This window comes from Rutilus rutilus, assembly GCF_951802725.1.
Source record: "Rutilus rutilus genome assembly, chromosome: 1".
NCBI classification, from domain to species: Eukaryota; Metazoa; Chordata; class Actinopteri; order Cypriniformes; family Leuciscidae; genus Rutilus; species Rutilus rutilus.
In genome coordinates this window covers 5,030,402-5,051,462 of record NC_140209.1, presented here as the reverse complement: position 1 = coordinate 5,051,462, position 21,061 = coordinate 5,030,402, and the positions used below count along the sequence as shown (strand labels likewise).

Sequence of the window (21,061 nt, the reverse complement as noted above, 5' to 3'; positions counted from 1 at the left end):
CTAATGAGCAGCGTGCGTGTGTTTCTTTAAGGAAGCAGGGCTTGCTTTGGTTGAGCGCGGCCGCGGAATTTTCAAAAGAGTCTTTTTCTTTGAGTTGAAGTTGTTTGCTGCGTTTGCTTCGCTGAGTCCGAATACGAAAATAAAGAAAAGACTTAAAGAAAATAAGAGAGAACGGAGAATGCTCCCTTAGGGAGCCATATGGATCTTCTCGCTGGCGAAGAGGGTTCGTAAAAGTGCTCTGGAGAAAGTTCTGTGTCTGTCTCTTATGGAGAGGATGGGCTCACGCCTGCTCCACGTACGTGAACCAATCATCTCAGAGTATCTCGAGCGGGAAAAGTTCTTCTTTGTCTTGTCCAAAGGACTTATTTGCATAGTTTATGATGGTATAGTATTCAGTCATTTCTACCTCGGAAGATTGTACACACAGAACAACACGTTGTACTGTAATCTCCTATGTACGGTTGGTTTAGTCACCGCAAGACGGTCGAACAGATACCAAGGATGACATATAAAAGTGGAAGAAACATAAAGTTACATAAGATATGCATAATTACACACATTTAAGGTTTGTTCATTCAAATAAACGTCATAAACGGAGTGAATATAAACTGGGAAACACAGGAGTATATGAAATACATATGACATGCTTATATTCTAAGTTTAATGTTCAAAGTTTGTGTATGTGTGTGCGTTGGAATGTTTGTCACGTTGCGCTTCCCGTTATCTCTTGCAGAGAAGCTTTGGCTGCAGCTTGTGCAGGGTCATAAAAGTGTTCTCCTCTAGAAAAAGGAGTCGGGTTACGGAATGCGATTCCACTGGAAAGATATTCTTCAACAATACATTTCAGAGCTAGACATTAGAAAATCATAATTATATGATCAAACAAATTAATAAAACATGCATACAGGAAGGTCAAACCCAAATCTGAGTTACATACATTAACTATATTTCTATAGGAGGATGTTTGTGTGTGTGTAGAAAGTTTTGTTATCTCTCTGTCCAGAGAGGGGAAGGGGGTTTGGAATGTCTCTGAGGTGAAATTAGTGTCGTAAAAGTCAATTGGTCGCCGACTAGCTGGAGCCGAGCCTGATTTGCACTCACGAGTTCAAAGTGCACCAGCTTTTGTATTCAGGAAGAAATGTTTTTAGCAACACAGAGTATTTGAATTTGTTAATTCAAACCAACGACAAATGATTCGATAGCCAATGTTGTTACAATAATATTGCAATTGCGATTTGATTCGCGATTTTGGCAATTGTTTCTGTTTTTTTTCAAACATGCTACATTCTAAAATGTATTCAGTGCACAACAAGTGCATAACAAAACATTTTTAAATGAAATAACATATTATTAAAAGCTTTTAAGCTGACAAAATAAAATAAATTAAGGTTAACTAACCTAAAATCCAGTCATAATAAATAAAAACTAACAGAATTCAAAACCAAAAAATACCTCTTTTTAAAGGTGTTTTTTTGCACACACAAAAACAGCATGTCCACCATTTCTGGGTTTAAGCATGAACGGTGACGTCACCAAATTTCCCCCAGTACTAAACGCTATTGGTAAGTTATACATTCTATATGTATTATACTTTAAATAATAATATTAGGACACTCTGTAGGGCATCATATTTATTAAGAAATGAATTGTGCAAAGATGATTAATATAAATATGTATTATAATGATTTGTACTAATGTACGGTCGTATTTTTAATTTTAACTTAATATTTGGTTACACTTTACAATAAGCTGCTATTTGTTAACAGTAGTAGGCCTAAATGCATTAGCTTACCATGAACAATTTAGTTTTGAAGCATTTATTATTATTGTTAATGTTAGTTGTAAAGTTATGTTAATTTTAGCATCTAATACATTATTAAAATCAAACGTTGTCACTGTGAACATTAGTTAATGCACCATGAACTAACTTTCACTCCGACATCATACATTTCGGGAATAGCAACTCGTGTGAAATGACCGATGGCAGCTGGTATCTTTTGTCAAGTGTTTATATTATTCCTCTTTTGCATTGGATGTTCTGTGCAGGTTCTGTATAGGAGCTATGGGACACTTCGGCATGCAACAACAGACCCGAAGACGCCTTTCTCCGACCTCCGAGGTCACAGCAGACCTTATTCTGGGAATCGTGCGACAAATATCTTGACTAATGGAGACATACTCTCCTATCTATCCATGTGTGGAAATATGCTTAGACTATATGTGTTCTTAGTTAGTCAGAAACCGGCTTAGACCTTGGTGTAGGGTATAACTGCTGTGATCTTTGTAACTGTAAGCAGGTTGGCATACAAACTCCTGAGTCTTAAAGCTGCTGATGAAACTGCAAACTATCTTCAGTAAAACTTTTCTTCAATTTATAATAATTCTGACGCAGAGTCTTCTTTCAAACATCTGGTCCTTGGGTCCTAAACTATAGAATGTCATATACATCTAGGATGATTTAAAACATGCAGTACAGTGCACAGGAAAGACAATCAAACATGTTGGGGTACTTTACATCTCATAATTATACATTATTAGCCTTAAAATGACATGTCCATGGAGAGCTTACAGGGACCCTATCAAATAAGTTACAGGTGGGCACAGGAAGGGCCCACCTGTAACTTATTTGATGGGACCTCTTTAGGCTGTCCGTGGTCAGTGCTTTATTAGTCATAGTTCATAACTATAAATGTTTTATTGCTTAAATTTTAGCCACCAGGCACTGAGATTTGGCCGGGTGAGTTGTTAGAAAGATACAGGTGAGTTGTTGGAAATATACGAGTGAGTTTTCGGAAAGATATGGGTGAGTGCCCCCAATATGTCAAGTTAGGGAGCTGAAACTCGGTACGTGTACTAACTGGTCCACGCGCAGTGGAATGGGCTCAGTCTTGTCTCTTTAGCGCCACCAGGCGCCAAGATATTGTAGTGCATCATCCTTATTTTTGCCCCTATTGAGCTCAAGTCTTTGTGGGCATAGCAATTGGGCCGCAACTGGTCTATTGGACTTGGTCCCATGTATCTAGCGCCACCAGGCGCCGAGATATGGATGAGTGAGTTTTTGGAAAGATACAGGTGAGTTGTTGGAAAGATACGGCTGGGTGAGTGGAGCCCCCTGAGTTGAGCCCCCCAATATCTTCCATAGTTCCATATGTCCACTTGTGCTGAATTGTACCATGAAATAGCTGAAAATTTCTAAGTCGAAAACAGCATCCCATCTGTGATCTATTTGACAGGGTCCCTGTAAGCTGTGCGTGGTAAATGCATTAATAGGTCATATTTCATAATTATAAATGTTTTATTGCTTAAATCCTAGAGTACAGTGCACAGGGAAGACAATCCAAACTGGGACTCCAAGAGCCATTAAAGACAATAAAAAGAAAACAGGAATTGCAACTTTGCTGAGCAGAATCATTCGTGTGATATCATCATCTTAACCTTAAAAGCTAAATACAATATTCTTTACCGTGATGTTATGTACGGAAGCATATTTGAAATAGATTCTCAAATTTGTAATTCCACAAGAGTAAACAGCAGTTGAACCTTGTGGTACGATTGGATGATAAGAGCAAATCATTTGTGACTCTAACGAGAGCTGTCTTGGTACTATGGTACGGTCTAAATCCTGACTGAAAATCCGTCAGTATCCTCATAGTTGTGAGGATACTGCCTTTTCTAGTATCTTTGACAGAAAAGGTAGATTCGAGATTGGCCTGTAATTGACTAATTCTGTAGGATCAAGTTTTTTGGTACGTATCCTAGAGACAAAAACTAATTAATGATATTAAGAAGAGGATCTATGACATCTGGAAGCATCTCTTTCAGTAGCTTAGTCAGTATAGGGTCTAACATACATGTTGTCGATTTAGATGAATTGACTAGTTTGCAAAATTTTTCCTCTCCTATAGTAATAAATGAATAATTTTTTTTCCTTAGGGAGACTACAATGCACTGCCTGATGCGATACTGTAGTAGACGGTTGCATAGTTATAATTTTGTCACTGATATCAATCTTATAAGTGAAGAAGTTCATAAAGTCATTACTGCTGTGTTGCTTGGAAACTTCTGGGCTTGAAGCTTTCTTTTTTGTTAGTTTAGCCACTGTTTCAAATAAATGCCTAGGATTATACCTATATATAATACCTCTCCTTCCATTAAATCCGAAATACCTCTAGTTTTGTTTGCTTCCAGTTGCACTCCATTTTTCTGGCTGCTCTCTTAACCCCCTGAGGTCGGCGGTATCACCGGCGATACCAGCTCGCTTTTTTTATCAGTGTAAAAGAAACTCATAAATACTCTGTTGACTTTGATTTTCAATAGGAGTTTCATACATCAATTGATTCTGTTAAATGTGTATTATTTTTGTGTATACTCACAATAAAAACAAAGTGTTGTGCTTTTCGCCAAATAAAGAAAAATAAACACGAAGCGAGTTCTGCCTTCTCTCTGTCAGTCAAGTCCATTCTGAAACGTGTCCGAAAATGAACCATAACTCAGCGAATACTTCTCACACAGACACGTGAGATATGTCTTTATGAAGCTTGAAATCTCTTCTTTTAAATGAAGTAATTTATATAAAAAACAAATGTTTTCAACTCATGTAATCCGTTTGAAAGCAAGGAGAGGTACCGTTTTTCCTTCTCTCTTCATTATCTCTATAATGAGCTGAGGCCGCCCCCGGCGCTATTCACATGGTAAATAGTTTAGGTGATCTTCGCACCCGCCCCCCGATCAATGCCATAAAAACACAGTTTCTTCATCAGACTTACTGATAGTTCATCGCGCTTTGAGGATGGCACGTTACTCCGGTAAAGACGCCCTTCAGATGATTCTGGACAGCGAGGAAGAATGCACCTTTTCCTGAGAGGAAGATTGTAACTTGGACGACAAACGGCAGCATTTTCAAGAGCGAATTGATCCTGCCGATCAGTAAGTTTTTATAGAACTCATATGAATTTTCAGACTATATCTGCTTAGTTTTGGCTAGCTTTTGGCATCTTACAGGAAAGATTGCCTTACAATATCCCTAATATTCGTGTATATGCTCAACTGTAAACTTTTTCAATGTGATAGGCTATTACTCTCTAAACATATTTGTATATTAAATATACAAATATATATATGTATGGTTTTGGTTAGACTATGACACTGCTTATCATGCTTCAATACTGCCTTATGCACAGATGTTTGTGAATACAGGTGTAAATGTTTGAAATGTAGTTATGTGTCGTTCGCGAACGATCCGTTCATTGCGTGCATCACTAAATGCGTGCGGTCTATATGGCTCATCAACAGATACTCGCGGTGACGCGGGCAATGCTCCCCCTGGCCCCCCACACTATCTCCGCGCTTGGCAACAGGCAGTCCACCATGGAAAACAGAGACTGATGTTGACATGGTTCCACAGACTGTGCGATTCCGTCCTGCACGGGAAACTGGACAGCAACTGAGCCCTGTAGACTCACATTCGCCCATGAGTCTATTCAAACAATTTTTTTCAGAAAGTGCTCCACATAGAGGAATTACAATAAAACAGATTGAAAAACAAAACCTTTGAATCTCCTCTACTTCTTTCAGGCTCCTTCACTTGATGGCCTATTAACCAGTGGGGGAGTGTCTGTCACACCCCTGGTCTGAATCTCATTAATATTGATAGGCCATTACCACTCCCACGCATAAACCTCTTCTGACAAAAAAAAAACTGTTTTGCAAAGTGTAAATCAATGTATTGTGTTATGTGAATGATTAGGCAGAATGATTTTCACATCATTTTGAAGCCAGAACTCAAAGCGACGACATCCATTAGTCAAAAGTCTTATTAACACATATTTAGTATGTGTTTTGTGGTCTTATTTCAGCAACTTTCATTTTTATTTTTTTCAATAACCACGCATAAACATTATTCTCTTAAAAATTCAAAAATATACATGCATGGTGATCACATATTTTGGTAGCCCTGTTTGTGCTATATAGTGTGAATTTACACCTTTGCCATTAACATGTTTATAAATAACTGAAAAAAGCACAAATGTCAGAGCATGTCAGAACACCTCCTGGACCCAGAAAACAGCTCAGACTCCAGAGGGTTAATGGCCCGAGTGTGCTCGGTGTGCTGGGATGCTGAGATGTTGCAACTGATTAAGAAGATTATTGATAAAGCTATCTTTAGTGGCAGAAGTGATAGGCCTAACATATTTATAACACGGAGTCGGCTTTGCTAGCCTGGCTCCGCCCTCCTGCGTACTTCCGCTCAATTTCATTTTCCTTCAGTAACTCCGTCTGGGATTGTGGTGTATTCTTTGGTTTTCTCAGATCAATTTTTAACCGGTCCAATCAGCGAACAGAGGGAGTGGCTGAGAATGCTGACGTTGAGATCATGCGCTAGTTTGAGTTGACATATGTCACGACCAAAAGTTAGCGATTGATTATGGCAGATCCAGAGTGACTCTGGTCAGATCCAATAGTTTTAAACTTCAACAGAGTACCCGCCTACAAGGAAGTTAACGCTTGTCAATGGAGAGAGGCCAGACTCTCTGTACAAATGAAATGTACGAGAGTCTGGTAGAACCAGGCTAGGCTTTGCGGCCTTTGCTAAATGAAGTTTATACAAGACTAGATAATGATCTGAGATGTCATCGCTCTGCTGCATAATTTCAATGGCATCAACATTTATTCCATGTGATAATATTAGATTAGTAAAGTCTGCAAATTCTTTGATAAAATCTGTATGGTGCCCTGGTGGCCTGTATACAGTAGCCAGCACAAATCTCAAACGTGATTTAACATTTACACTGTATATTTTTACATTAAGCACCAACACTTCAAAAGAATTATATTTAAAACTTGATTTCTTAGTGGTTTTGAAAATATTACTATAAATTACAGCAACTCCTCCCCCTTTGCCTTTCAGACGAGGTTCATGTTTGTAACAGTAATCTTGTGGGGTGGACTCATTTAAAGTAATGTAATTGTCTGGTTTTAGCTAGGTTTCTGTCTGGCTAAATGTCACATGTATATACACAACCGCAATATTGTCAACAGATCATTACATATAAAGAAAAGGATCATAATTTCATTATGTTAGAACACTTCAGTTCAACACATGTTTGAGTCCAGGCAGAAATAAAGTCTATTTCTCACCACACCACAAGTAGTTCAGGTAAGAGGCGAGTGTTTCCAATACTCCAAAATTTCAACAGAAATCCAGAAATAGAAGTCCAACATAAAGTGTTTCAAACCCTATCCAAGCACCAGTCCAGGTAATCAACAAAGGTGTAAAAAGCATAGTCCAGATGAAGTGTCCACATTGAATGAAGCCAAAAGAGAACCCTCTAAACAAATAGACAAACACAAATCACAATCAACACATATATCTTCTTTTTTTGAGCAAGATGGCGCCAGTGTGTTTGTCGGCTTGCCGTCAGCTCCGTCAACTTCTACTATGTTTGTTTGTGTTGTCACTTACGCTATGTCGTTACTGTTCTGTTGCTGCTACAAGGTCCTATGATCGGAATACTTTGTTGGATCTTAGAAACGCACTGGTGACCCCTGTTCTTTACGACTGATGTCACCCTCCGTTTATTTACTCCATCGCTGAGTGCGTCATTCGGCTACCTTACTGTATCTCTAACCGGAGGAAGCATCAGAAGCGCCGGGGCAAACGTGGAGGCGTCCGGGTGAAGATCAGGAGAGGAGCGAGTGCTTCTCCTGCACAATTAGGTCCCTGCCAGCTCTCTGCAGACATTCTAGGTCGGAAAGATCTCTACCTGGCTCGACGTTCGTGGGATCTTTGGTACTCTTGTCACGTATACATTACCCTGCATCGACCTCAAATGCCAGTTAGCCCTGCTCAACCGAGATTGCGTTTCCGTAGCGGTGGGGTAAACTGTATGATCGTCTCCTTATACTTGGTGACTTTAATATCCATGTTTGCTGTCCGGATAGACCTGTGGTTAGCGAATTCTGTGGTGAAATAGATGCCTTTGGCCTTACGCAACATATAGATAAAGCTACAAACTCAAAGCAATAACTAAATCAGCATACTATCATCTGAAAAATATTGCAAGAATTAGATGCTTTGTTTCCAGACAAGACTTAGAGAAACTTGTGCATGCTTTCATCACCAGCAGGGTGGATTATTGTAATGGACTCCTCACTGGCCTTCCCAAAAAGACCATAAGACAGTTGCAGCTCATACAGAACGCTGCCGCCAGGATTCTGAGCAGAACCAGAAAATATGAACATATCACACCAGTCCTCAGGTCTTTACACTGGCTCCCAGTTAAATTTAGGATTGATTTTTAAGTATTATTACTGGTATATAAATCATTCAATGGCCTAGGACCTCAATACATTGCAGATATGCTCACTGAATATAAACCCAACAGATCACTCAGATCATTAGGATCATATCAGCTTGAAATACCAAGGGTTCACTCTAAGCATGGCGAGTCTGCTTTTAGCTATTATGCCAGCCGCAGCTGGAACCAGCTTCCAGAGGAGATCAGATGTGCTCCTACTGTAGTCACATTCAAATCCAGACTCAAAACACATCTGTTTAACTATGCATTTACTGAATGAGCACTGTGCCAATGTTCGTCGACTGTTTGTACTGTATTTTATTTTTTATTTTTCTAAACTGTTTTAATTACTCTTATTTCTTTTTATTATTTTAATTTCTTCTATGTAAAGCACTTTGAATTGCCATTGTGTATGAAATGTGCTATATAAATAAACTTGCCTTGCCTACACATAAACTGGGACATACACTTGATTTAATTTTATCTTATGGTTTTAATGTTGATAATAATGTGATTGAGGTCACTTTCTCTAATCATAAGCCCATTATATTTGACATCACCCTTTTTAGTCCTCTGCAAACTGTTAGAGTTCAGGATCATTACTCTCGCCAGATACATTCTCTTACTGCAGCTCAGTTTTCTGATAGTTTTTTGAGTGGAAATGTTGCATCTACTATTGCAACATCGGCATCGTTCTCCTCTAGTCCGGATGAATTAGTTACCCCTTTTCGCTCATCTTGCTCTTCCATACTTGACTCTGTAGCACCTTTCACATACACTCGCTCCAAATTAAAATCTCATTACAGGTTAGATGAGGATACGTGCTAGTCGTAAAGCTGAAAGGAAATGGAAAAAGGATCATCTCAATGTTTCCTTTCAAATTTGTAAATCGGCATTAGCTTCTTTTCAGGCAGCAGCAAAAATAGCCAGTGCAAAGCACCTCTCAGATTTGATCAGTAAACACTCAAACAAATTCAAATTCTCCCTCAAATTCCCCAGTTGTTGATGTATCCACTGATACCTGTGAGAAATTTCTTAAGTTTTTTACTAATAAAATTGAGAATTTTTGATCAATGTTTACCCCCACCTCATCTGTTACTCCGCCTGGTTGCTCAGGGGCACTGGCTACTTTTAACCAATTTCAGCCCATCTCTCTCACTGAATTGAGGAATTTAGTATCACATATGAAACCTACTACTTAATCTTATGATTCTATCTCCTCTTTTATTATAAAGGATGCTTTTGATGTAGTCGGGTCCTCCATTCAGGTCATCTTAAATTCATGTCTTGCATTCGGCACTGTCCCTACATGTTTTAAGCTTACGGTTGTCCAACCCCTACTCAAAAAACATGATCTCGATGTTAAATGCCTAAATAACTACCGTCCCATTTCTAAGCTTCCTTTTATTTCTAAAGTTCTGGAAAAAGCTGTTCTGTCACAGCTGCTCCACTTTTTGACCGCCCACAATAAACTAGAACCTTTTCAATCAGGTTTTTTCAAACCTTTTCTTTTCAACTCCTTTTAACTGGCACTAGGAGGCACAAGCACATCACCCCCATTCTGGCCTCCTTGCATTGGCTCCCAGTTCCTTTTAGGATTCAGTTTTAAGTTTTATTGTTTGTTTTTAAGGCACTTAATGGGCTTTTGGAGATTAACTGGCATAAAGTTGGACGTTCGCAAATTTAGGGACCGTCTATACAGTTACATAAGATTATTGGCATTCACATTTCTAACTTCAATAACATTTGAAGAGAATGACTTTCACAAAACCAAAAGTCTTCATGTAGGGGTCAGGCATGATGCACTCCTTTTATATTTCAGGTATTTATTTAAGTAAACTGTCAAATCATATGTAAATATTACGTAGGGGAGAGCGGGGTATTCTCATCGCTTGATAAACACAAATAGCTAGTATTCTCGTTGCTTGATAAACTTAAGGTTGAGCCACTGTAGTCTGTTGGACTATTTTAACGATGCATGCGCTGATGTGGTTTCTCCACTGCATGGATATTCATGTGTCGCTTCAGGTGAGTTTTAATAGAGAAACTCGTCCCGCATTGATCACACGTGTGCGGCTTCTCTCTAGTGTGGATCATCTCATGTGCTTTCAGATTTGCTGACTGACTGAAACTCTTGTCACAGTGTGAACACTTGTAAGGTTTTTCTCCAGTGTGGATCCTCTCATGTGTTTTCAGAGATGATGACTGACTGAATCTCTTGTCACAGTGTGAACACTTGTAAGGTTTCTCTCCAGTGTGGATCATCTCATGTGATTTCAGATCTGTTGATCGACTGAATCTCTTGTCACAGTGTGAACACTTGTAAGGTTTCTCTCCAGTGTGGATCCTCTCATGTGATTTCAGATCTGTTGATCGACTGAATCTCTTGTCACAGTGTGAACACTTGTAAGGTTTTTCTCCAGTGTGGTTCCTCTCATGTTTTTTCAGAGATGATGACTGACTGAATCTCTTTTCACAGTGTGAACACTTGTAAGGTTTTTCTCCAGTGTGGATCATCTCATGTAATTTCAGATCTGCTGATCGACTGAATCTCTTGTCACAGTGTGAACACTTGTAAGGTTTCGCTCCAGTGTGGATCCTCTCATGTAATTTCAGATGTGCTAACTGACTGAATCTCTTGTCACAGTGTAAACACTTGTAAGGTTTTTCTCCAGTGTGGTTCCTCTCATGTTTTTTCAGATCTGCTGATCGACTGAATCTCTTGTCACAGTGTGAACACTTGTAAGGTTTTTCTCCAGTGTGGATCCTCTCATGTGATCTCAGATGTGCTAACTGACTGAATCTCTTGTCACAGTGTGAACACTTGTAAGGTTTTTCTCCAGTGTGAATTCTCTGGTGCAGTTTTAAACCGTCCGCTGTAATAAAAGTCTTCTCACACTCAAAGCACATGTACTCTCTTACACCAGTGTGAATTTTCTCATGTCTATGTAAATGTTGCAGCAGTGGAAAACTCTTTCCACACACAGAACATGAATGTGGCTTCTCCTTCGTATGAACTGTCAGGTGTTTCTTCAGCTCTGATGACCTAAGAAATGTTTTGCCACATTGATCACATGTGAACGGCTTCTCTCCAGTGTGAATCTTCATGTGAACATAAAGGGATGATGATCGACTGAAACTCTTTCCACATTGATCACATGAGAACGGCTTCTCTCCCGTGTGGATCCTCATGTGCATCTCAAAATTATGTTTGGTTGTGAGACTCTTTCCACACTGAGTGCAGGTGAAAGATTTCTTGGATCTTCTTTTCTTTGAAAATGTCTTTTTAGTCTTTGAGCGACTCAGAGGGTTTTCTCCAGGTTTGACATGATGTTCCTCCTTCACTTTACTCGATTCTTCACTCTCCTCCTTCACTTCACTCAGTTCTTCACTCTCCTCCTCCACTTCACTCTCCTCCTTCACTTCACTCAATTCTTCACTCTCTTCCTTCACTTCACTCTCCTCCTTCACTTCACTCAGTTCTTCACTCTCCTTCACTTCTATCAGTTCTTCACTCTCCTCCTCCACTTCACTCAGTTCTCCACTCTCCTCCTCCACTTCACTCAGTTCTTCACTCTCCTCCTCCACTTCACTCAGTTCTTCACTCTCCTCCTCCACTTCACTCAGTTCTTCACTCTCCTCCTTCACTTCACTCAGTTCTTCACTCTCCTCCTTCACTTCACTCAGTTCTTCTCTCTCCTCGCTCTCTTCCATCAGGTCTGACAGGAAAGAAAAAAAATATCACATTTAATTTTCAGTTCATCAAAATACTTCAAAGAGAGAATTATAAAGTGAAATTACATGAAAGTGAGCCCTGATGTAATAGTAGAAAGTAGACAACTGCTATAAAATATGATAATTTGATGCTTTTTTTATAATTGATTATATGTCCTTGAAACTTTCCATGAATGAGGTAAGTTTATCTTCCAATTATTATCTTTAAAACATTGTAGGCACGAATCCCATGTTTCTTTAGTAAGAACTATTGAATATACTGTATTTGATCAATGACACAATTATCTAACATGATATTAACATTAAAATATACAATACTGCCATGTTTCGATACCAACTTTGAGACTGATATTTATTTGACTAAAACCGTTAATTATTAATGGCCGTTCACACTAGACTTTTCCTTGCACGGACTTCCATTCATGCGCATGTGAAAGTGGGACGCCAGAAACACAAGCTCAAGTGAATTACTCTGTGAGAAATAACACAAGCGTTTAGCATTCAAGTGGAGTGGATTGTTTATTTATTTTTACATTTTGAATTATTATTATTTGTTATATGTTGAACTTGTGTTTGTAAAAAAGCTGCCGCAGAATGTGACGTCATTTCACGGCCGTTGCAGTGTCTGTAGAAACTTCACAAGCTCAAAGTGTAGAGTGGCCATAAGAAAAAAATAGGCTTGATGAGCAAAATCTGCGCAAAACTGATCACCGGTGAACAGCACGAGATGCATGCTGGTTATAAATGTGTCCGAGTGCGGTCCGCCTTGCTCTGATGTCATGCTGACGTGTGTCTGAAACTCTCGCGAGCGCAAGGCGGCCGTGTCAGATTCTGCAGTTGCTCTCCACCGACTGATGATCAAAAGCATGATGGGAAATAAGCATAATTTGAAATGGGACTCGGTTTCAATTAGGTATTTGGGGGTAAACATTCCAATAGACTTGACAAATTTGTTCTCACTTAACTACCTCCCCTTGAATAAAAAGATTAGGGAAGACATAAGGAGATGGGATCTTCTACCTTTTCTTAATTTTCGGATCACACGTGGAATCTGTCAAAATGGTTATTTTGCTGAAATTGCTGTATCTCTTTCAATCTCTTCCCTTAGATATACCTGATCAACAATTTCAGGAGTGGGATAAGTATATTTCAAGGTTCATTTGGCAGGGACGAAGGCCAAGAATTAGATACCAGAGTTTACAATTGACAAAAAACAAGGACGGGGTCGCTCTCCCATGCTTAAAAGACTACTATACTGCTGCTCAATTGAGGCCATTAGTATGCTGGTGCAATCCAGATTACTGTGCTAGATAGAAGGAGATTGAAAGGCCTATGTCAGATGAATTTCCAATTCAGGCTGCAATTGGGGATAAGGACCTGTTGTACAATTGAAAGGAATTGGGAAACCCATGGATATGTTTGTGTCTTAAGATATGGAGCAAGGTAATAGCTCAAAGTAACCTGAAGGATGGGGTAAAGGTCCTGAGATGGTGTGCAATTTTTTTTCCTAATAGATGGGACGCAAGATTTAAGAGATGGACTTCGCAAGGTTTAACAGCGTACTGTAAATTTTTGCATAAGGGGACTATGAATAGCTTTCAAAATCTGAAGAGGCAATTTGGCTTAGTTAAGGACGATTTTTACAGATTCATTCAGGTCCGGCATTATATTGATCAAATGCAGAAGAGGTGTACAATAGAAGGCTGGGATAACATTTTGTTAAAAGTGTTTATAGAAGCTTATCTTGCTGGCTCTAACCGGAAGCTCATCGCAAGAATATACAAGGGGCTACAACAAACAAAAGGTAGTTCACTGTATGTAAAGCAAAAATGGGAACGGGAAGGAAACTTTGTTCTAAAGGAAGAAGATTGGGAGAAATTATGTGAAATACAGTGGAAACTTACAGTTCATCTTTATGGCGAGAGTTTTGCTGGAAAAACCTTATAAGGTTTTTCATTACTCCAGCTCAGAAGAAGCACTACACCAAATCTTCGGCATGCTGGCGACTATGTGGGTGCCTCAAAGCAAATCATTGTCACATTTTCTGGTCCTGTACATTATTGATTCCATTTTGGCGGGAGGTTTATAAAATTTTGCAAAGCTTTTTTCAGATGGACATTCAATTTAAATTTGAGTCTTTATATTTAGGTGCCTTCTTATTTCAGTACTTATTTCAGTACTTATTTCAGATCCTAAGCGCTGCTAGTAGAAAAGCTATTACTAGAAGGTGGTTAAAACCAGGAAAGCCTACCGTGGAGGAATGGATTGACATTATCTACGATATTTTCAAGATGGAAAGGATTACTTTTGCTTTGAGATTGCAACAGGGAACTTTTTTGAAAAGATGGGAAAGATGGATAACGTATATCACTCCATTACGCCCATCATTTGTTTAAAATGGTTTTTGGTGGTGGTGGTGTTTTTTTCTTTCTTTTTTCTTACTTCTCTTTTCCTCTATTCCTCCTCGGAAGAGGGATTTATGAGTCATTGAGGTTAATCCCATCATGTTTGTTTTAGTTCTCGTTCTGATTTTACTATGTCTAAAAATGATTATGCATATGTAATGTAGAATGAAGGCTTAAAGCAGCACTCAGTAGCTTCGGGATTTCTACGCTGTATTCTCGCTTTTTGCTCGCAGGTTTCTCTCTAGAGCTCCCCCCACAGCTTCGGAATAGATATTTGACAACACTGTTGTAAAAACTCTTTGGTGATTCTCAGACACCAGAGGCTAGCAGATCAACGACATCAAAGCAGATGGGACATTCTTTAAAACGTCTTCTTCATTCAGGTTCGGACAACGTGAGGGAGCGCAATAATGACAGTATTTGAGCAGATTTCTTTTGGCCGTAAAGCAGTTGTTTACATCGCGAGACCTGATATCACGCGATACTTCCTGACGCGGCGGCCGCCGGCCCGCCGCCCCAAAGTTGCAAGTTTTCCGCTCACGGGCACCAGGGGGGTGCGAAACGACCACCATTCAACCCGAAATAAGTATTATAACCATTCCAATGATTCCGAAGCTGTTCAGTTAAGGTAAAAAAGTTACTTAGTTCACCTTTAATGGGTCCCTGCTTACTTTAGTACTATTTACCGAGCCTGTGATACTTTTCTTTTTTTTTTCTTATGGGTTATTAATGTACATTTGTAAATGGCTTAATGAGAGTATTATCACTGACTGTAATGTATGGACCTGTAAAAAAAAAAAAAAAAAAAAAAAAACCTTAATGGGAAACGACTTGCTGATGACACAGCTTAATGCTCATTGGTTTAAACAACCGTGATGTATTGTCCTCTTTTAAACTGTTTGATTTTAAAACTGATCTCAAGTTTTTATGTGTATAAATTAGTGCTGTCAAACGTATAGAGGCTCAGCAACAAGACAGGACTTACAGTTCACAAACAAATGTACACTGAACATGTTCTCCACTATAAAAACATGCTGAATACAGCTAAGAATATCTACTATGCGAATAGCATCAATGCGGGTGAAGGGAACACAAGGAAACTTTTCTCCACAGTGAAAAGGCTACTGAAACCTCCATATTCAAACACCAACAACATCTCTGATGATTACTGCTCTGCTTTTCTTAAGTTTTTTGATTAAAAAATCTCCAAAATCCACCAACAACTGGCCGTGGCGAACATCACACAGGCTGCACTGCCAGCAGCATTTGTGATAAATCTAGCCCCACCCGCTGTTTTTAGTAACTTCAGTCTTCCAACTGAGGAGTTTATCTTTGAGCTCATCACCAAATCTAACTCTTCCACATGCCACCTGGACCCCATCCCCACCTCCCTTGTTATGACCTGTCTACCTGCCTTGACACCACTGATAACCTCCATTATCAAATCATCACTGTCAACTGGCATAGTCCCTGCATCACTAAAAGCTGCGATAGTCAGACCCACATTGAAAAAACCAGGACTGGACTGTAACAACCTTAATAATTATCGTCCCATATCAAACCTGCCTTTCATTTCCAAAATACTCGAGAGAGTGGTTGCAATCCAACTCCAGACTTGCCTTCATGATAATAATCTTCTTGAACAATTTCAATCTGGGTTCCGTTCACGCCACAGTACCGAGACAGCCCTTGTCAAGATCACTAATGATCTTCTCCGTGCAGCTGATGCTGGCCTACTATCTATTCTCATCTTCCTAGACCTCAGTGCCGCCTTCGACACAATATCCCACCAACTGTTGCTTGAGCGGCTTGAAAGTATAGGAGTCTGTGGAACAGCCCTTAAGTGGTTTGCGCACTACCTGACAACCCGGACATATTTTGTCAAAATTGAAGACCACCAGTCAGAGTGCTCTGCACTCTAACATGGAGTTCCACAGGGATCAGTATTGGGGCCACTTTTGTTTATCATCTACCTTCTTCCTTTAGGCAATATTTTCAGACATCATGGCATTCACTTCCACTCATATGCAGATGACACACAGCTCTATGTATCTACCAAGCCCACTGCCACACTTCCCCTAAACACCCTCACCACCTGTATCCACGACATCCAGGCATGGATGACCACCAATTATCTTCAACTTAACAGAAACAAAACAGAGCTACTGCTCATTGGCACTCCATCCACACTCTCAAAATCCAACCTTTCATCAGTCTCCATTGGGGAGGATGTCATACCAGTCTCTAAACAGGTAAAGAGCCTTGGAGTTATTTTGGACAATACCCTTTCATTTTCCAACCACATCAATAATGTCTGTCGGACGGCTTATTTTCACCTCAGAAAAATCTCCAGACTGCGTCCCTCACTTTCGCAACACTCCACTGAAGTTCTTGTCAACACCCTGGTGACCTCTCGGATCGACTATTGCAATGCGATCCTGCAAAGAATCCCTAATAAATTACTCCACCGGCTCCAACTTCTCCAAAACTCAGCTGCACGTATTCTCACCCGTACCAGGTCTACCGACCATGTCACACCCCTGCTGATTCAACTGCACTGGCTCCCCATATTACAACGAATAAACTTCAAAGTCTTGTTAATGACATTCAAAGCCCTGCACAACCTCGCCCCCTCATATATCACAGAACTACTACAGATCTACATACCCCCACGCTCACTCCGTTCATCATCAGCAGGATTACTGGCAACCCCAGACATCAGACTCTCCACAATGGGAGCAAGGGCCTTCTCCCATGCTGCACCAAAACTCTGGAACTCTCTTCCCCCTCATATTCGTGCCATAGACTCCATTTCACAGTTCAAATCCACTCTCAAAACTCATCTTTTCAAGTCAGCCTAAAAACTTTAAGCTCCCCAGCTTTTAATTACCTTTAATTAAACTTTTACTTTTAGATTTTAAATAGCTAAAACTATTTTTTTTCTCAATTTTTTGTTGTAAGGTGACCTTGGGTGGTTTGAAAGGCGCCTAAAAATTAAATGTATTATTATTATTATTATTTGTTTACATCGCAAGACCTGATATCACGCGATACTTGGCTCAAAGTTGCAAGTGCGTTTTTTCCGCTCACGGGAGCCAGGGGGGTGCGAAACGACCACCATTCAACCCGAAATAAGTAATATAACCATTCCAATGACTCCAAAGTTGTTCAGTTAAGGTAAAAAAAAGTTACTTAGATCACCTTTAAAGTAAAATTATTGATAAACACGTATTTGGCATGTAATAAAATATATAGGCTACATTGGGTATATAAAAAAGTACATTGGGCGTCTTGTTCATTATATTTATTTTCATATAAAAGCAGCAGAACTTAAATTAGATCCAGTTTATTAGCAACACCGTGCACGAGCGTGAATCCCGCGATATATACGCCTGACCTCACAGGTGTCTGACTCTGATCCACTGCGAGAAGAGAAGAGAGATACCTCCGTGAAGTTGGCACCCCATAAAACGAAATAATTGGAGCGATTTGAAGGACATGGGGTGGAGAGTTCGTTTTTGCGGCACAAATCAGCATGAAAGCAGCACAAACGAATGGCATAGTTTTGGAAATTATTTCGTTTTATGGGGTGCCAACTTCACGGAGGTAAGAGACATCTGTCCGTCTCGCCTGCACTTCTCTCACTCCGCCAACTCTCGACTCAAGACGCAAGTCAAACAAGCCTAATCTCAATCCATTGTCTCAGTTTTTACACAAACTGTAGCACTGACTGTATTCATCAACCCTGTTACCAAAGTTACTGTAAGAAGAATCTCTATAACCATGAATAACTTAATATACTATTTGACAAATACAACTTTATCAGTAACTTGGTGTTTACTCATTAAAGGCATAATAATTTTGTAAACTATGTTGAAAATGACTAAAATTCTGGTAACATTGTTGCTAATTGGTAACCAGATATAAAATAAATGTTAAAATAGTATTTGGCTTGATCTGATGTCGAAAATCAATATAAAAAAATGTCTCAAACCTCCCTTTACTGACCATTTGTTGAAGAAAACCCGGAACATTCTGTACCGTTTCATAGCTGAACTGTTTATATAAATGTGATGAAGTGCTTGAATGTTTCCAGGGTTTCCCATACATTCATTCATTTGTGGCGGGCCACAATATCAACGCTGACCGCCACGGATTGATTTTCAGATTTTTTAACTGTTTAATGTGGGTAAAATTGTATTTTATTGTAGAGCTGCGCGCAGCTTGCTCCCTCTCTCCCTCACAAACTGACAACGGATCCCCTCCTCTTCGCATTTTTTTTCTAAAAATTGATAATTACGAAATGACGGCGTTTCCATTAACCGATGTTATGCGACTAAAACGTAATTTTTTCCTCTCGCGATCAGTCATTCCAAAAATCATGGCAACGGACGTTGGTAGATTTATATACACTTCACAGCCACCAAACTAGACATTATTATTATAATTATTAATGTAAAGAGACATAGGCCTAAGCGTGTTATCCAAGCATTAATTATGAAAGCGATCATATAGGGATTGTCAATTTTTTTTTTTTTTTTTTTTTTTTGTCACCTTACTGAATTTTTCGTCAACGATACCAGGGACACCGAAGCACCGGGGAACATGAAATTTGGTGGGCATGTAGCCCCACTAGACTTCTAAGGAAAAATTTCGTTTGGTCCCCGGGGGCCACTCCCCCCCCGCGCTGGGCCCCCCCAAACCCCCAAAAATGCAGTTTTTCCTAAATAACTACCTGAACCGTGTCACCGAGGATGAAGAAATTTCTGTGGTATGTTGGTCTACTAGACTTTTACGGAAAAATTTCGTTTGGTCCCCGGGGGCCACTTCCCCCCCCGCGCTGGGGCCCCCTTAAATTTTTCGTCAACGATACCAGGGACACCGAAACACAGGGGGACATGAAATTTGGTGGGCATGTAGCCCCACTAGACTTCTAAGGAAAAATTTCGTTTGGTCCCCGGGGGCCACTCCCCCCCCGCGCTGGGCCCCCCCAAACCCCAAAAAATGCAGTTTTTCCTAAATAACTACCTGAACCGTGGCACCGAGGATGAAGAAATTTTTATGGTATGTTGGTCTACTAGACTTTTACGAAAAAATTTCGTTTGGTCCGCGGGGGCCATTTCCCCCCCCCGCGCTGGGGCCCCCGTAAATTTTTCGTCAACGATACCAGGGACACCGAAACACCGGGGAACATGAAATTTGGTGGGCATGTAGCCCCACTAGACTTCTAAGGAAAAATTTCGTTTGGTCCCCGGGGGCCACTCCCCCCCCGCGCTGGGCCCCCCCAAACCCCAAAAAATGCAGTTTTTCCTAAATAACTACCTGAACCGTGGCACCGAGGATGAAGAAATTTTTGTGGTATGTTGGTCTACTAGACTTTTACGGAAAAATTTCGTTTGGTCCCCGGGGGCCACTTCCCCCCCCCGCGCTGGGGCCCCCGTAAATTTTTCGTCAACGATACCAGGGACACCGAAACACCGGGGAACATGAAATTTGGTGGGCATGTAGCCCCACTAGACTTCTACGGAAAAATTTCGTTTGGTCCCCGGGGGCCACTCCCCCCCCGCGCTGGGCCCCCCCCCAAACCCAAACCCAAAAAAATGCAGTTTTTCCTAAATAACTACCTGAACCGTGGCACCGAGGATGAAGAAATTTTTATGGTATGTTGGTCTACTAGACTTTTACGGAAAAATTTCAATTGGTCCCCGGGGGCCACTTCCCCCCCCGCGCTGGGGCCCCCGTAAATTTTTCGTCAACGATACCAGGGACACCGAAACACCGGGGAACATGAAATTTGGTGGGCATGTAGCCCCACTAGACTTCTACGGAAAAATTTCGTTTGGTCCCCGGGGGCCACTCCCCCCCCCGCGCTGGGCCCCCCCAAACCCCAAAAAATGCAGTTTTTCCTAAATAACTACCTGAACAGTGGCACCGAGGATGAAGAAATTTTTATGGTATGTTGGTCTACTAGACTTTTACGGAAAAATTTAGTTTGGTCCGCGGGGGCCACTTCCCCCCCCCGCGCTGGGGCCTCCGTAAATTTTTCGTCAACGATACCAGGGACACCGAAACACCGGGGAACATGAAATTTGGTGGGCATGTAGCCCCACTAGACTTCTAAGGAAAAATTTCGTTTGGTCCCCGGGGGCCACTCCCCCCCCCCCCCCCCCCCGCGCTGGGCCCCCCCAAACCCCCAAAAATGCAGTTTTTCCTAAATAACTACCTGAACCGTGGCACCGAGGATGAAGAAATTTTTGTGGTATGTTGGTCTACTAGACTTTTACGGAAAAATTTCGTTTGGTCCCCGGGGGCCACTTCCCCCCCGCGCTGGGGCCCCCGTAAATTTTTCGTCAACGATACCAGGGACACCGAAGCACCGGGGAACATGAAATTTGGTGGGCATGTAGCCCCACTAGACTTCTACGGAAAAATTTCGTTTGGTCCCCGGGGGCCACTCCCCCCCCGCGCTGGGCCCCCCCAAACCCAAAAAAATGCAGTTTTTCCTAAATAACTACCTGAACCGTGGCACCGAGGATGAAGAAATTTTTATGGTATGTTGGTCTACTAGTTACTCCTCTGTTAATCTCTCTGCACTGGCTACCTCTCGCTGCTCGCATCAAGTTC

General features: G+C 40.8%; 1 protein-coding gene across 1 annotated transcript in view; it reads right to left on the bottom strand.

Annotated features, from left to right (window-relative positions):
* Nucleotides 1-10,170: 10,170 nt before the first annotated feature.
* The window catches only part of LOC311299350 (uncharacterized protein), a 117,128-nt gene continuing 106,237 nt past the window's right edge, over nucleotides 10,171-21,061 (bottom strand). Inside the window, exon 3 of the mRNA XM_084422867.1 lies at nucleotides 10,171-12,016. Coding sequence (XP_084278993.1) covers nucleotides 10,266-12,016 — 1,751 coding nt within the window. The 3' untranslated portion in view covers nucleotides 10,171-10,265. The remainder of the gene's footprint in view (nucleotides 12,017-21,061) is intronic.